The sequence below is a fragment of the Hyaena hyaena genome, unplaced genomic scaffold (assembly GCF_003009895.1).
Source record: "Hyaena hyaena isolate Hyena2069 unplaced genomic scaffold, ASM300989v1 scaffold_474, whole genome shotgun sequence".
In the NCBI taxonomy this organism is placed as follows: Eukaryota; Metazoa; Chordata; class Mammalia; order Carnivora; family Hyaenidae; genus Hyaena; species Hyaena hyaena.
Genome location: NW_024081104.1, coordinates 469,456 through 483,842, shown reverse-complemented (window position 1 = coordinate 483,842; position 14,387 = coordinate 469,456). Strand labels below are relative to the sequence as shown.

The 14,387-nt window shown below is 55.6% G+C and overlaps 1 protein-coding gene across 1 annotated transcript; it reads left to right on the top strand.

The window, feature by feature from the left end:
* The first annotated feature begins 9,165 nt into the window (after window positions 1-9,165).
* On the top strand, window positions 9,166-10,788 carry CCDC166 (coiled-coil domain containing 166). Its single transcript, XM_039254181.1, has 2 exons — window positions 9,166-9,836; window positions 9,915-10,788. The coding sequence occupies exons 1-2, from the start codon at window positions 9,399-9,401 to the stop codon at window positions 10,689-10,691; spliced, it is 1,215 nt and encodes a 404-aa protein (XP_039110112.1). The 5' UTR covers window positions 9,166-9,398; the 3' UTR covers window positions 10,692-10,788.
* Window positions 10,789-14,387: the final 3,599 nt, after the last annotated feature.

Here is a 14,387-nt window from a genome sequence, read left to right as displayed (position 1 = left end):
CTCCCCTGCTCACGCTGTCTCTCTCTCTCTCTCTCTCCTAGAAATAAATAAAAAACATTAAAAAAAAAGTCTATGACACATCAAATTACAACCATAATGAGATACCATCTCATGCCCATTAAGATGGCAAAGAACAAAGACAAAAATGGCAAACCAAAGCAAACCAAAAACCGAAATGGGAAAACTGGAGGTGAAGACGTGGAAACACCCGGGACCCTTGGACATTGTTGGAACATTAAAATAAAAAGACACATACTGTGTGATTCTTCTTGGATGGATATCGTAGTAGTCAAACTCCTAGAAACAGACAGTGGAATCGTGGTTAACAGGGATGTGGGGAAGGGAGAATGAGGAGTCATTGTTCACTGTGTATCAAGTTTCAGACTGCAAGATCAAAACATTCGGGAGATCAGTGAACACGTGAATATACTTAACAGTATAAATACATTTAACACTACTGAACTACACACTCAAAATAGTTAAGGTAGTAACTTTTATGCTGTGTGGTTTTTTTTCTTTACCACAATTAAAAATAATTTTTAAACAGATACTTAACCAAGGTGCCTGGGTGGCTCAGTTATTTAAGTATCTGACTCTTGATTTCGGCTCAGGTCATGATCTCAGTTTGTGGGAGGGAGCCTGTGTCAGGCTCTGCACTAGCAGAGCAGGGCGTGCTTGGGATTCTCTCTCCCTCTCTCTCTACCCTCCCCAGCTCTTGCGTGTGCACTCTCAAAATAAATAAATAAAACATTAAAAAGATAGTTCATTGTTTAAAGTAGATAAAATAATAACATATTGTGAGGTCTGTAACCTGTAAAAGTAAAATTTATTACATCCGTATGCAAAAGAGGACACTGGAACTATAAGGTTCTTTTTAAAAAATTTTTTTAAATGTTTTATTTCTGAGAGAGAGCGTGAGCAGGGGAGGGTCAGTGAGAGAGGGAGACACAGACTCCGAAACAGGCTCCAGGCTCTGTCAGCACAGAGCCCGACGCAGGGCTCGAACCCACAAACTGTGAGATCATGACCTGAGTCGAAGTCAGACGCTTAACCGACTGAGCCACCCAGGCGCCCCTGAAAATATAAGGTTCTTAAATTACATGTGAAGAGGGGCGCCTGGATGGCTCAGTCCCTAAGTGCTTGACTTCGGCTCAGGTCATGATCTCATGGTTTGTGAGTTCGAGCCCCGCGTCAGGCTCTGTGCTGACAGCTCAGAGCCTGGAGCCTGCTTTGGAGTCTGTCTCCCTCTCTCTCTCTGCCCCTCCCCAGCTTGTACTTTGTCTCCCTCTCTCAAAAATAAATAAACACTAAAAAAAAAGTTTAAAAAATTACATGTGAAGAATTACAATATTATTTAAAATAGGTAAAATAAATAAGTAAATTAAGAATAAATAAAATAAAAACATACATAAAGAGACATAGCTAATAAACTCATAGTCTAGATAAAATGAAGTATTAAAAATGACTCAAACAAAAGGTAGAAAAAGAAAAGGTGTAAGAAACAGGTAAGACAAATAGAAAACAAATAGTGAGATGGTATACTTAAACCCAACCAGATCAATAATTACATTAATTGTAAATGGTCTGAGTACCCCAAGGAAAAGGCAGCGAGTAGGGGCACCTGTTTGGCTCAATAGGAAGAACGCACGACTCTTGATCTTGGGGTCATGATTTCAAGCTCCAATTGGGTGTAGAGATTAAATAAATACATATATTTTTAAGGCAGAAATTGTACAACCTTATTTTTTGAAATCAGAATCCAAGAATATGCAATCAACAAGAAATGTACCTTAAGTATATAGACACAGAGAGGTTAAACGAATGATTGATGCTGTGGCCTGAGGACTGGTGCCTCCCCCACCCCTACCCGCTCCCAGCACTCATGTGTTGAGACACTGTGGTTATATCAGGAAGAGGGGCTGTAGGAGGTGCTCACGTCATGATAATAAAACCTCATGCTGGAATTCATGCTCTTATAAAAGAAGCACCAGAGACATGTTTAAGCCCTTCCATCATGGGAAAACACAGAGGAGCTGGCCATGAACCACAAAGAGGGCCCTCACTAGCTTGCAACCATTCTGGCCCTTTGATCTTGGACTTTATTATTATTTTTTTTTTTTAAGTAAACTCTACCCCCAATGTAGAGCTCAAACCCATGACCCCGGGATCAAGAGTCACATACTCCACTGACTGAGCCAGCCAGGCCAGTGCCCCAGTCCTGGACTTTCCAGCCTCCCAAACCATGAGAAATTTCTGTTGTTTATAAACCACCCAGTCTGTGGTATTTTGTTACAGCAGCCTGAAGAGACTAAGACTGATGGGAAAAGACAGATGATGCAAATAGTTATCATAAGAAAGCGTTAGTGGGTATACTAATATCGGACCAAGTAGATGTCAGAACATGAAATATTACCAGGAGAAAGAGGGTCGCTTCATCATGATACAAGTGTCAAGTTGTCAAGCAAATAATATGATCCTGAGAGTGTATGAACCTAATAATAAATTCTCAAAATACATAAAGTAAAACCTGACAGAACTGAAAGAAGAAATAATCAAATAAATTGGAGATTTCACATTCCTTTTTCAATAATTAGTAGAGCAAGCAAGCAGAAAATAAGGCTATAGTAGACCTGAACAATACTATTGTCCAATTTGGTCTAGTTGGCATTTCTAGAACGATCTACCACCACCAATGGAATACACACTCTTTTCCATTGTGTATGAAATAGTCACCAAAATAAACCATATTCTAAGTACCATAAAACAAAGGTCAACACATTTAAAAGGATTGAAATTACACAAAGTATGTTCTCTGATCCCACAGATTTATATAGATAACAGAAATATATTTGGAAAATCCGCCCAAAGATTTGGAGGTTAAACAACATGTCTAAATAAATAGTGGGTCAAAGAAGAAATCACAAGGGCAATTAGAAACTATTTTGAGCTGGAAGGTAATGAGAACATGAAGTGAGAATGCGTTGGGTGCAGCTAAAGCAGCACTTAGAGGGAAATTTATAGTTGTAAATGCTTATGTTAGAAAAGACAAAAGATTTTAGTTTCCACCTACAAAGGCTAGAAAAAAACAACAAAATTAAACTCAAAGTAGGTAGAAAAAATGAAGTAACGATAAGAGTAAAAATCATTGAAATGCAAAGTGTATAAGCACGAGAGAAAAAAACTATACAATTAAAAGCTGATTGTTTGAGTAAATGGAATAAAATATAAGAAGACTCATTAGAGCTAAGAGAGAAATTACCAGTCTCAGGAATGAAAGACAGTACGTTCCTACAAATTCTTCAAACGTTAGAAAGATAATAAGAGTTTATTATAAACAACCTCACATCAATCGATTTGATAACTTACCTGAAACGGCAAATCTTGTGAACAAGTGGGGGCATTCCCCAAATATGCTCGAGAACACACATAAATATGGATAGAAAGCTATAAGCCCACCAGGACGAAGAGGCGCGGGGAAGGCACATGGCGGGGGGCACGGAGGGAGGAGTGCCAGCTGGCTGCCCGGCCCGCAGGAAACGAGACCCGGCCCCACCGACGGAGCCCACGGCCCCGGGAGTCAGGACTCTTCCCAGTCCAGCGCAGCTGCCGAGGGCAGTGGGCACCAGAGCACCAAAGACGTGTGACCCCTGGCAGGCCGGCCCCTCTTTTTCCTGCCTCCCCCGACCAGCCCCAAGCTGGAGGCGGTCTTGACCCTGCCCTTTGGCCACTGAGAAGGTAGTCAATAAGCAAAATTATACCGACCTCAGTGAGCTTCAGCAGAAAAGAATTCTGCAGAGTGAACTGCATATAATTACTTAGGCAGTTTTACAACGGGCATTGGAGTCATCCATTCCTTGGTATTTTTAAAGCCACTATTACGTGTTTTCTCTCGGGGCCGCATGTCTACAAACCCCACGGTACCCTGTCCAAATGTTGCCCCTGGGGATATAAATTTGGCCCAGAAGAGTTTATTTTCTCATCGATCGTTAGGCGACGATCAGTTTTGTCACACGCAGTTGTAAGCCTCAGCTTCGTCTGGAGCGCATTATCAACTAGGGTATTGGTTCTGAAGTAGCTAAAAAGTGCACTGTGGGGGCGCCTGGGTGGCTCAGTCGGTTAAGCGTCCGACTTCGGCTCAGGTCATGATCTCACGGTTCTTGGGTTCGAGCCTCGCATTGGGCTCTGTGCTGACAGGTAGCTCACAGCCTGGAGCCTGTTTCGGGTTATGTGTCTCCCTCTCTCTCTGACCCTCCCCTGCTCACGCTGTCTCTCTCTCTCAGAAATAAACATTTAAAAATTTAAAAAAAAATAAAATAAAAATAAAAAATAAAAAGTGCACTGTGTCGTCAGTTTTTAGCTGACACATGGGCCGATCACGGCTGCTCGGGGAGGCCTTGTCCAGAAGGCCCAGGGTCAGCAGGGAGTGAGCGCGCGGCAGGCCAAAGCCCCCAGGGTGGTGGGAGGCCTCTGCTTCATCCGTGGCCTCCCTGTAACTCAGGGGACCAAACTCCCTAGGTCCCCACCTCCCAGACTGCGACTCTCGCAGTCTGTGTGCATGGGCCCTGCCCCTTCCTGTCACAGTTCCTGTGGGCGCGCCCCCCCTCCCCTCAGGGCCCAGCTCTGAGTACCTAGCACAGCTGTGTCCCCACGTGTGTCACAGCTGTGGCCGCTGCCCGCCCCTGTCCCACGCACAGCCGCTCCCACGCTGCTGGGAGCCGACCTGGTACCGTCCTCAAGCACCGCGACCTCCCAAGCCCTCCTGTGCCCTCTCCTGGGCCTGGCCTGGGCTCTGGACTCAGGCGCTCCGGTCACTCCAGGAAGCCACGTTGAGGGCGTAAGTGTGGCTGTCTCTGAGGAAGGAGGGTCCCCAGGGAGGTGTGCCCCTGGCTGGGCTCCCCCTCGTGGCTGTCTCTCGGGCATCCCTGAGGCAGCCTGCAGGGGCGGGCGTGGGCATCGCCATCAGGTCCTGCGGGGGTCTCTGGGCGCTGGGCATCCATCTGTTTGTCATCCTTTTCCTGGCGAACAGAGGTAGGGGAGCACTCCTGGGGAGGCCCACACAGGCCGACCTGGGCCCCACCCCGAGCCCCAGCCTGCCTGGCTTGACCCCCTCCGACGAGGAGGAGCAGGGAGGCAAGCCCTCAGGGCCTGGGCTCCAGAGAGGCCTTCAGGGGTCATCAGCCTGCCCGGAGCTGCGACCCTGCTGCCCCGGAGCAGGCCAGAGCCCTGGGTCCCCGAAGCAGCATCGCCCCGGAGCCCCACCTGGCCTCCGCGTGCCGCATGCACACTCGGGCGGCTCCCGCTGGCTCGGGCCTGTCTTTGCTCCTGCCAACGTGTGGCAGGGCCCCCCGGGCCCCCACTGCACCCGCACCGAGTGCCGGGGGGGACAGAGTGCTCCCTCCGGGGGCGCCCGTGGCTGTGGGAGCTGACGCACACCATGGCCTGGATCTGGGCTTTCCACCTGGGGCTGACTGAGCCTGCTGCGGGGCTGGCACCGGTCCCAAGGTCCCTGGGGCGAAGGGGGGTTACTTGAGGAAGAAGGGTCTCTGCCCACATGCCCAGGCTAAAGCCAGTTCCCGGGGCTGAGGGTGTGGGGGGCAGGCCTGCAGGTGGTACCCAAATTAGGACACAGGCAAGGGGACAGATTTGGTCCCACCCAGGGCCCAGGGAACAGCCAGGCCTGGGCTCTCCGGGGCCCCAGCCAGAGGCACACTGGAGAGACAGGCTCTCCCGGACTTTGCTCACGGTCCTGCCCATCATCCCCTTTGCCATGGTGATCACCATCAGCGCTGTGCTTCGGATCAAAGTCGAGGTCCTGGGGTGGGGCTGGGGCCCCCCTGCCACCAGGCTCCCCAGGGTGCCTTCCTCTGACCACGCTCCGCTCTGTATCTGGCTGCCCTGTGAGCATCAGGCTCCCAGCAGGGCTGAGCTTCAGGAAGAGGTTTTGGTATTGCCTGAATCCACCCATTCTACAGGAAGAAGGGCCGTGGGCACCAGGCATGTACTGGCTTAGGCTGCTGCGGGGCGGGTCCAGTAACAGCAGCTGGCTCTGCCCCCTGCATCAGGACACAGGGCAGGGGTCGGGGAAAGACTTGGCAAGAGGCGGTAAATATGGCGGAAGAGCCCCCAGCGTCCAAGTCACAGCCCTAGTGCTCCCAGGGGTCCTTGGACAAAAAAAAAAAAAAAATCACCTTGTGCCTCAGTTTCTCCATCTGTGAGACAGGAGCAGAGGCTGCTGGAAGTGCTCGTCCCGGGGTCAGGCCCAGCCCAGCCCCACAGGCCACTCCTGAGGGAGGGGCTCACCCCAAGTCTCAGCAGCTGAGCAGGCAGGGCGTCCAAGACAGGAGCACGGGCAAGAAGGGGCAGGAGCGTGGGCCCTTGAGAAGCTCGCCTGTAGGTGGGGGTGTGGCTGTGTGCGTGGTGGGTGCTGAGCAGCCTGAGCAGCCGTGTGAGCAGCAACCTCGTGGGGCCGCAGCAAGCCCCCGGCAGAGCTGGGGCGGCACCGGCCAGGGCCGCGGCGCGGCGTGGGGGAGGGGCAGCCCGGGCGGGAGCCGACCAGAAGCCATCCCCCTTTCTCCCGGTGTTTTTCCAGCTCGGTGTTCTGCTAGGAGGTGAGTGACCCTTCACGCCACACCCTCCTCAGCCTGAGCCTGAGGGAGAAACAGTCTTGGCCCCACGACCCTATTCACGGAGCTGGGGGGTGGGGGGTGGGGAAGAAATGACACAGGTAAAGCCTGACTTTAAATCTGAGCTCTCGGAGGTCAGCTGTCTCCGTGGGCGGCCGTGGTACCTGGTGGGCGCCAGAGACACCCCTTCCGCAGCACAGGAAAGGCCCCTGGGGGTGGGGTAGGGTTGAGGGGTGCCTCTCGGCCTGCCTTCAGGCCAGGCACTGTCCCTGGAATCAGCCATGAGCCCCGAGGCCTGCGGCGCGGAGCAAGCGCGAGGAAGCAGAGGAAACGGGGTCCGCGCCGTCCCCTAGTCCCGCGCACCGCGGCCCGGACTCCGGTGAGGGCGTGGCCAGCGCGGGGCGTGGCCAGCGCGGGGCGTGGCCAGCGCGGGGCGTGGCCAGCGCGGGGCGTGGCCAGCGCGGGGCGGGGCCAGCGCGGGGCGGGGCCAGCGCGGGGCGGGGCCAGCGCGGGGCGGGAGCCGAGCGGGAGTTGGGCGTGGCTTGGTGGTGGCGACCGCGGCCGCCGGCTGCGGGCGAGGCGGGGCCGGGCCGGGTCAGGGGGTGGCCCGGGGGCACGCGGGCGCCCCCCACGCGCTCGCCACACTGGTCCGTGGGGACTGCAGAATCGGGAAGCAGCGAGTCTCGAGGAAACGGGAGGCAGAGCAGAAGAAAATGCTCGGCGGACCCGTCTTGGGAGCGGGCATTTGCGAGCCGTAAAGCGGGGACAAATCCGCGGGAAATCCGGAAGGCTGGGACAGCTTAAAATCCTCTGCCCATGGAGCCCCTCGCCTCGCACCAGGCATTAAACGGCGAGGCCAACCAGACACACGCACACACACGCACGCACACACGCACGCACGCACGCCCGGGAGGGGCTGGGCGGCCTGGAGCCGCGGGATGGCCTGGGAGGGGAGACCCCGGTCGGTCGGAAGCCGCGGGCCCAGGAGATGGAAGCAACACCTCCTAATTGGGCCCCGTGGAGCCCCCGCTGCAGGGTCCCGGGTGCCTCCCGTGGCCTTTTCCTAAGTCTCTGTAAAAAGTTAGGCGCCAATTTCCTATTAAAAACACCATTATCATTAAGGGCTGACATTCATGTGCTGTGTGAGGAGTTTATGAATCAACATTTCTTCAAAATGTTAACGTTAAAAGGGGATTCTGCATTGTCTTGAATGTATGTCATTTTATTTTTATTTAGTTTTTTTTTTTTTTTTTTTACCCTAGGAAGAAAATGCCTCTTTTGTGTTCGGCATTTTCAGAGGCTCTGCCACGCTTTCCCGCAGGCGTAGCTAGGGAGGCAAGTCCAGGGAGGGGAGAGGATTCGCACGGCTCCAAAACCACCCGAGGTCGGTGGTCCGCACACGCCTCCCGCGAATGTGGGCTCCCTCACGTCGTGCTCCTCACGCGCTCTCAAGGCAACCGTTCCCCGTCTTCCGTATTGCAGCACATGATGCCAGGACGGAAGCAGGTGTAGATTTAGGTTGCAGGTCAAGGCGGTAGGGACGCGCCTCTTTCCCACGCGATTCACGGAACGGCAGGCGGGACCTGCGGCCGCCGGCGCTGTTAGCACCGCTCGCCGTCTGGCCAAGACTGAATTAACGGTGGGGTCACTGTGTTGTTTACACAAGGTCAAGAGCAAAAAGAGCAAGCGCCGCCCCGGCCAGCCAGGCGGGGAGTCGGGGGGCCCCGGGGGCTCGCCCGTCAAGCGTGGGACTTCGGCTCAGCTCCTGATGTCAGGATGTGTGAGTTCCAGCCCCGCTTCGGCTCTGTGCTGACCCCTCAGAGCCCGGGGCCTGATTCGGATTCCACGTCTCCCTTCTATCTGCCCCTGCTCCACTCATGCGCTGTCCCTCTCTCTCAAAAATAAGTAAACATTAAAAAAAAAAAAAAAAAAGAGCGAGCAGCTGAGCGGGACGAGCTGAACAGGTGCACACGAGTGGGCTTAGGGGCCCCACGGACAAAATCCAGAGAGAAACGCAGTGGACAACTGATGGCGTCCGAATGGACACGATCTTCCCACTAACGTCAACTCCCATGGAGGCTTCCAGAAAGAGGGCAAAGAATCACCAAGTGCTTCGAGGAAAACTAGGATCCCCAGAGAGATGAAAGTTGTGGGGACACTCTGTCCTGACAAGATGGAGGGAAGTGTCACACGGGGGGTGGGGGCTTGCCCGCGTCTGGAGGTCGGAAACTGGGGGCGCCGGGGGTGAGGGTCCCCTGGTGGACAGACGGCGAAGGGCCCAAGTCTGGCACGTGAACAGTGGGGACCACCTGGGCTGCTGCTGGGTCCGGTTCGGAGGCAAGTCCAGCGTCCGCCCCCGGAAGGCTGTCTGGGGCCGGCCCTCTGCAGGGGGCGCCCACGGGCCTGTCACGCGCGGACTTCGGGCGAGGGTGCGGGGAGAAGGTGGAAGGGGAAGCCGGGCCGTTGCCCCAGCGACGGGGAGGGAGTGGGGGAGGGCGACTAAGTTCGGTCTCCACGGAGATCGTGCAGGCTGAACGCCAACGTTGCTGAGGTGGGCACATCCCGACGGCCGACCGCCAAGGTCCGGGGAAGCCCCAAAAGTAAAGGTCGGAGATGGTGTCCTGACCCCCGCACCCCTGATTCTGCCTCCCTCAACCTCCTGTGCCTGAGACGCGTCCCACCCCGCTAGGATTTTGGGGCCGGGGGACGGAAGGGCTGAGCTGGAGGAGCGGGCTGGGGCAGGCCTTCACGCGTGCCCGCGCCGCAGCCCCACTCATGGCTCCCAAGAGGGGCGGGCCCAGCGCGGGGCGCAGGCCGGGCGCGGCGGGAGACGCGGCCGAGCCGCCGCTGTCGGAGCGTGCGCAGCACCTGCAGCGCGAGTACAAGCGGCTCTCGGAGCAGCTGGACGCCTGCGAGGCGCGCGTGGACCGGGTGATCGAGGCGAACGCCTTCCTGGACGGGGAGGCGCTGCGCTTGCGCGAGGAGAACCGGCTCTACGCCAGCTACGCGAGCGCGCGCGCGCAGCGCTGCGCCCAAGCCGTCGTCCGCCTGGAAGACCAGAACCGCGCGGACCTGACCCAGATCCACTGTCAGCGGGCCGAGCTCGAGTCGCTCTACCACGGGCGCCAGGACGGAGTGCGCGCGCAGCTGCTGGAGATGGAGGGGCGCGCGGCGCGGCTGGCGCGGCAGGTGCAGGAGCTGCAGCCCTACAAGGCGAGTGCGCGCGCGGGCGAGCCCGGCGGGCGGGGTGGGGGCGCCGCGGCCCAGCGCTGACCCGCGCCCCCGCCGCAGGAGCTGCAGCTGGAGCAGTTGGCCCGGATCCGGGCGCTGGAGCGCGAGCTGCTGCACATGCGCGTGGAGCACACGCAGCTGCTTCACCGTGTGAAAAGGCGCTTCCTGGAGGACAAGGCGGCCTTCGAGCGCGAGGCGCGGCTGCGCGTGCAGTCCCTGGCGCGGCGCGCGGAGCGAGAGGCGGCGCGCGCGCTCGTCGCGCACACGCAGGCGGTCAAGGCTGACAACGTGCGCCTGCGGCAGGAGCTGCTGCGGCTGCTCGGCTGGGCCCAGCTGCTGCACGCCACGCGGCGCCAGCTGCTGGAGCAGCGTGAGCAGCTGTGGCGCGAGCACGAGGACACTCGGGACCTGGCTCGTGTGCACGGCTGGCTGCGCAGGGGCCCAGAGGGCCCGCCGCTCTGGCGGCCGCCGCCGCCACCGTCACCGTCGCCATCGCGGCCCGCCACGCGTCAGGGGACCTTCGCCGCCTCCACAGTCCCATCGCGCGAGCCCTCCCAGGTCCCGACATGGCTCCCGAGTGTGGGCTCCAGGGCCCCATCAAAGGCGGGTTCAGGGGTTTCATTCCAGGCCCCGTTGCGCGCGGGCTCCGGGCGCCCATCCTTGGTCGCGTACCATCAGGCCTCCGGAGTCCTGTCCTTGACCCCGTCGCGCCCAGGCTCCCAGGTCTCTACGCGGGCCTCATTACAGGGGGTCTCGCGGGACACCACCTCCTCTGCCAACTCTGTCCCGGGGCCAGGCTCTTCCGGCCGCCCAGACGCAGGAGACCGTGGACACTGACGCTGCTGGGGAAGCCGCCCCACGGGGGCCGTGGAGGGCGTGTGGAGGGGAGGGCGCGCGGCGCTCAGGCGTTTGGTGAACTCGGTGTTAATAAAGGTGTGACCCGCTCACGGCTCCGCACGGCCTGCTCTCCCGCTGCAGCGTTTCTGGCGGCACAGGGGCCACTCGTTCTGGCTTCCAAGCCGCAAAGTAGCCTGATGCGCCCCTCGCCCTGTATGTCTGCGGGGAACTGGCCTTCCTCTGCTCCACAGCTGACCTCAGCTGCTCCGCGGACAGAGAAGACGGCCACCCCAGGGTCCTCCCACCAGGGCTGACGCAGGCGGACATCGCCGGCGCCGACAGAAGGTGTAAGAGCAGCAAAGGAGTCGCACCGCCCGGGAGGGCCAGCGTGGGCTCCCGGGGGCCAGCCCGGGGTGCGCTGTGGTCGGGAGGGCCGGCCGGCGGGGGGGGGGGGGGGGGGGATTGTCTCCAGCCCCACGGGGACCATAGAGGGTTTATTTTGAACCTATTGAGGATTTGGGGGTAATTTGTAATTTGAACATGATTTCCAACTTGGAGAAAAGTTGCAGAGCACAGATAACTCCCGTGTCACCAGGTACTCGCCAGCAGTCGGCATTCCGCCCCTGCCGCCGAACCTGCATTTTCTCCTGAACTACCTGAGATTAGGCTCAAGACGCCTGCCCCTCCACTTTTAAATCCTTCCATGTTCCTGAGCACAGGCAGCTCTCCTACCCCAGGACAATGATCCAAATCCGGAAACTCAGCACAGAGAAAACAGTATTAGCTGAGCCACAGACCCCCTGGAATGATATCACTTGTCCCCACGGTGTTTTTGCAGCCACCCCTCTGCCGGGGCCACACACCGCATCTAGTTGTCAGTCTCAATGTGCAGAGGCTGGTTATTAAGACGCCTCACAGTTGTGGTCTGTACTCAGCCACAGCCATGTTTGGGGGTCCCATGTTTGGGAGAGCCCAAGCCCTGGGCACCGTCAATACCCGCCAAGGGCGAGGGGCTTCATCCTGAGCACCGAGGGATGGTTCCTGAAAATTCTGGGTCTGTGGTTGCACACTGGTGCCCAGTGCTGGAGAGGCCCAAACGGGGTGGCCGTGGCTAGGCTGGCGGGTGCACTTCTGGCAGGAGGGTGCACACCCGGTGCGGCCTATGGGGCTCCGAAGAGCAGCCCCCCACCGGGGCGCACGGACCATGGGTCCAAACAGCAAACCCCGATGGCCTTGTTAACTTTAAAAATAAAAATGCCAGGTATTTTACCAGCAGAAATAGGTTTGTTCAGGAAGAGCAGAGAATTGCAGCCCCAGACAAGCAAGGGAGGGCAAGGCCACAGGCGAGGCCTCGGAACAAAGGAACTGAACACCCTTTTATAGAAGAAAGGAGGAGCTGGGCGCGGTTGTTGTAAACAAAAAGTCCTTTGGAGTAAACAGAGCTGAAAGTGTAGTGGCTGCGCGTTGGCTGAGCTGCCGGCAGGGCGGCCCCTGGTGGGGCCGCAAAGTAGTGACCGGCAGGGTCCCACCTGGGTCTGCAATTGACAAGACGAAAGGGCAGCGAGAGCTCCCCCTGCTGGCCTCCCGGCTCCATCCCGCTGCGTTCGAAACGAGGTTTGCCTTGGTGAATTTTCACAGCCCACGCTGGAGGGCCCTAGGGATGATCAGGGCGGGTGCAACCAGGGCTGGACCTGGGCCCGGTGGAGGCAGGAGTTCAGATCACAGGTGTAAAACGGAGCTTTTAATAGCAGAGCGCACAATGAGGGTGAACCACCCAGAGGAAATGGGCAGAAACCCCATCCTGCCTCACCTAGCTGTATTTGGGGTTTCGTATGCTCTGGCTGGCCCTCCCCCACCGTGAGATTTTAAATGTTCTGGGTGAGCAGTGCACCTAGCCCCCCCCCCCCCGCCAGCAGTAAACACACTCTTGGAAGAGTTCACCATTTCTGTTTAAAAGGAACTAGGGCTCCTTTGAGATTTGGGGAAGGAAATAATACAAAATGAGTTTAGGATATCTTGTGCCAGAAAGCAAGGTTGCTCCCAGAGAGGGACCTGCCGGAGGGACAGGGTGACAAAAGTGAAAGACTCTGAACGGCCAGAGTCAATAATTTCAGCATCAAAAAGAATAATGGCTGGGGGCGCCTGGGTGGCTTAGTCGGTTAAGCGTCCGACTTTCGCTTGGGTCATGATCTCGCGGTTCGTGGGTTAGAGCCCCGCGTCGGGCTCTGTGCTGACTGCCAGCTCAGAGCCTGGAGCCTGTTTCAGTCTGTGACTCCCTCTCTCTCTGACCCTCCCCTGCTCCCACTGTCTCTCTCTCTCCTAGAAATAAATAAAAATATTAAAAAAAAAGAATAATGGCTGTACTGAATAGAAACATATCAAATATATAAAATGCATAAGTTTAAAACAGTATAAGCACCCATTCCATGGGTCGTCTTGACGGTTGCTAGTACAATAACCCATCATTCTAAAAATTGATAAATGAAGAATCACATCCATTCTGCCTTTCCCCTATGAACTGTATCTCAGGATAAATTGGTGAAAGGAAGTTATATATAGAATTCCGTATAATAAATGCAGAAGAAATAATTGGGAATGTCATGATGGTAGTGAAAGCCAGGTAGAAGACTGATGAAGAAATGGAGGATTCAGCTGACCCTATGAAACCATGAGTGACCCTAACTTTGCTAACAGATATTAAGTACCTCCTGGCGTGAAGCAATAATCCTGTGCAGTGCAACACAGAGCACTCTTGATGAGAAACAAAACTGATATAATCAGGGTGCCTAGGTGGCTCAGTTGGTTAAGCATCGGACTTTGTTTTTTGTTTTTTTTAATGTTTTATTTATTTCTAGGAGAGAGAGAGAGAGAGAGAGAGACAGCGTGAGCAGGGGAGGGTCAGAGAGAGAGGGAGTCACAGACTGAAACAGGCTCCAGGCTCCGAGCTGGCAGTCAGAACAGGGCCCGACGCGGGGCTCGAACCCACGAACCGCGAGATCATGACCTAAGCGAAAGTCGGACGCTTAACCGACTAAGCCACCCAGGCGCCCCAAGCATCGGACTTTGGCTCAGGTCATGATCTCATGGTTTGTGAACTCAAGCTCTGTGTTAGGCTCTGCGCTGATAGCTTGGAGCCTGCTTCAGATTCTGTGTCTCCCTCTCTGTTCCTCCCCCGCTCGCACTCTCTCAAAAATAAATAAAGATTTTTTAAAAGTTGATCTTGGGCTCAGTCGGTTGAGCATCCGACTTCAGCTCAACTCACAATCTCATAGTTTGTGAGATCGAGCCCTGCGTTAGGCTCTGTGCTGACAGCTTGGAGCCTGGAGCCTGTTTCCGATTCTGTGTCTCCCTCTCTCTGCCTGTTCCCTGCTCATCATCTGTCTCTCTGTCTCAAAAATAAATAAACATTAATTTTTTTTATTTTAAATGCTTTATTTATTTCTGAGAGAGAGAGAGAGACAGCGTGAGCAGGGGAGGGTCAGAGAGGGAGACACAGAACCCTCTCTGTTCAAACCCATGAACCGTGAAATCATGACCTGAGCCAAAGTCGGACACTTAACCGACTGAGCCACCCAGGCACCCCTAAAATTTTTTTTAAATAAAAAAAGTTGCTAATCAAGTTTCTGGATATAACTACTAATGTATACAAAATACAGGGGGAAAAGGAACATATTAAAAAAGAGAGTAAGGATGTAA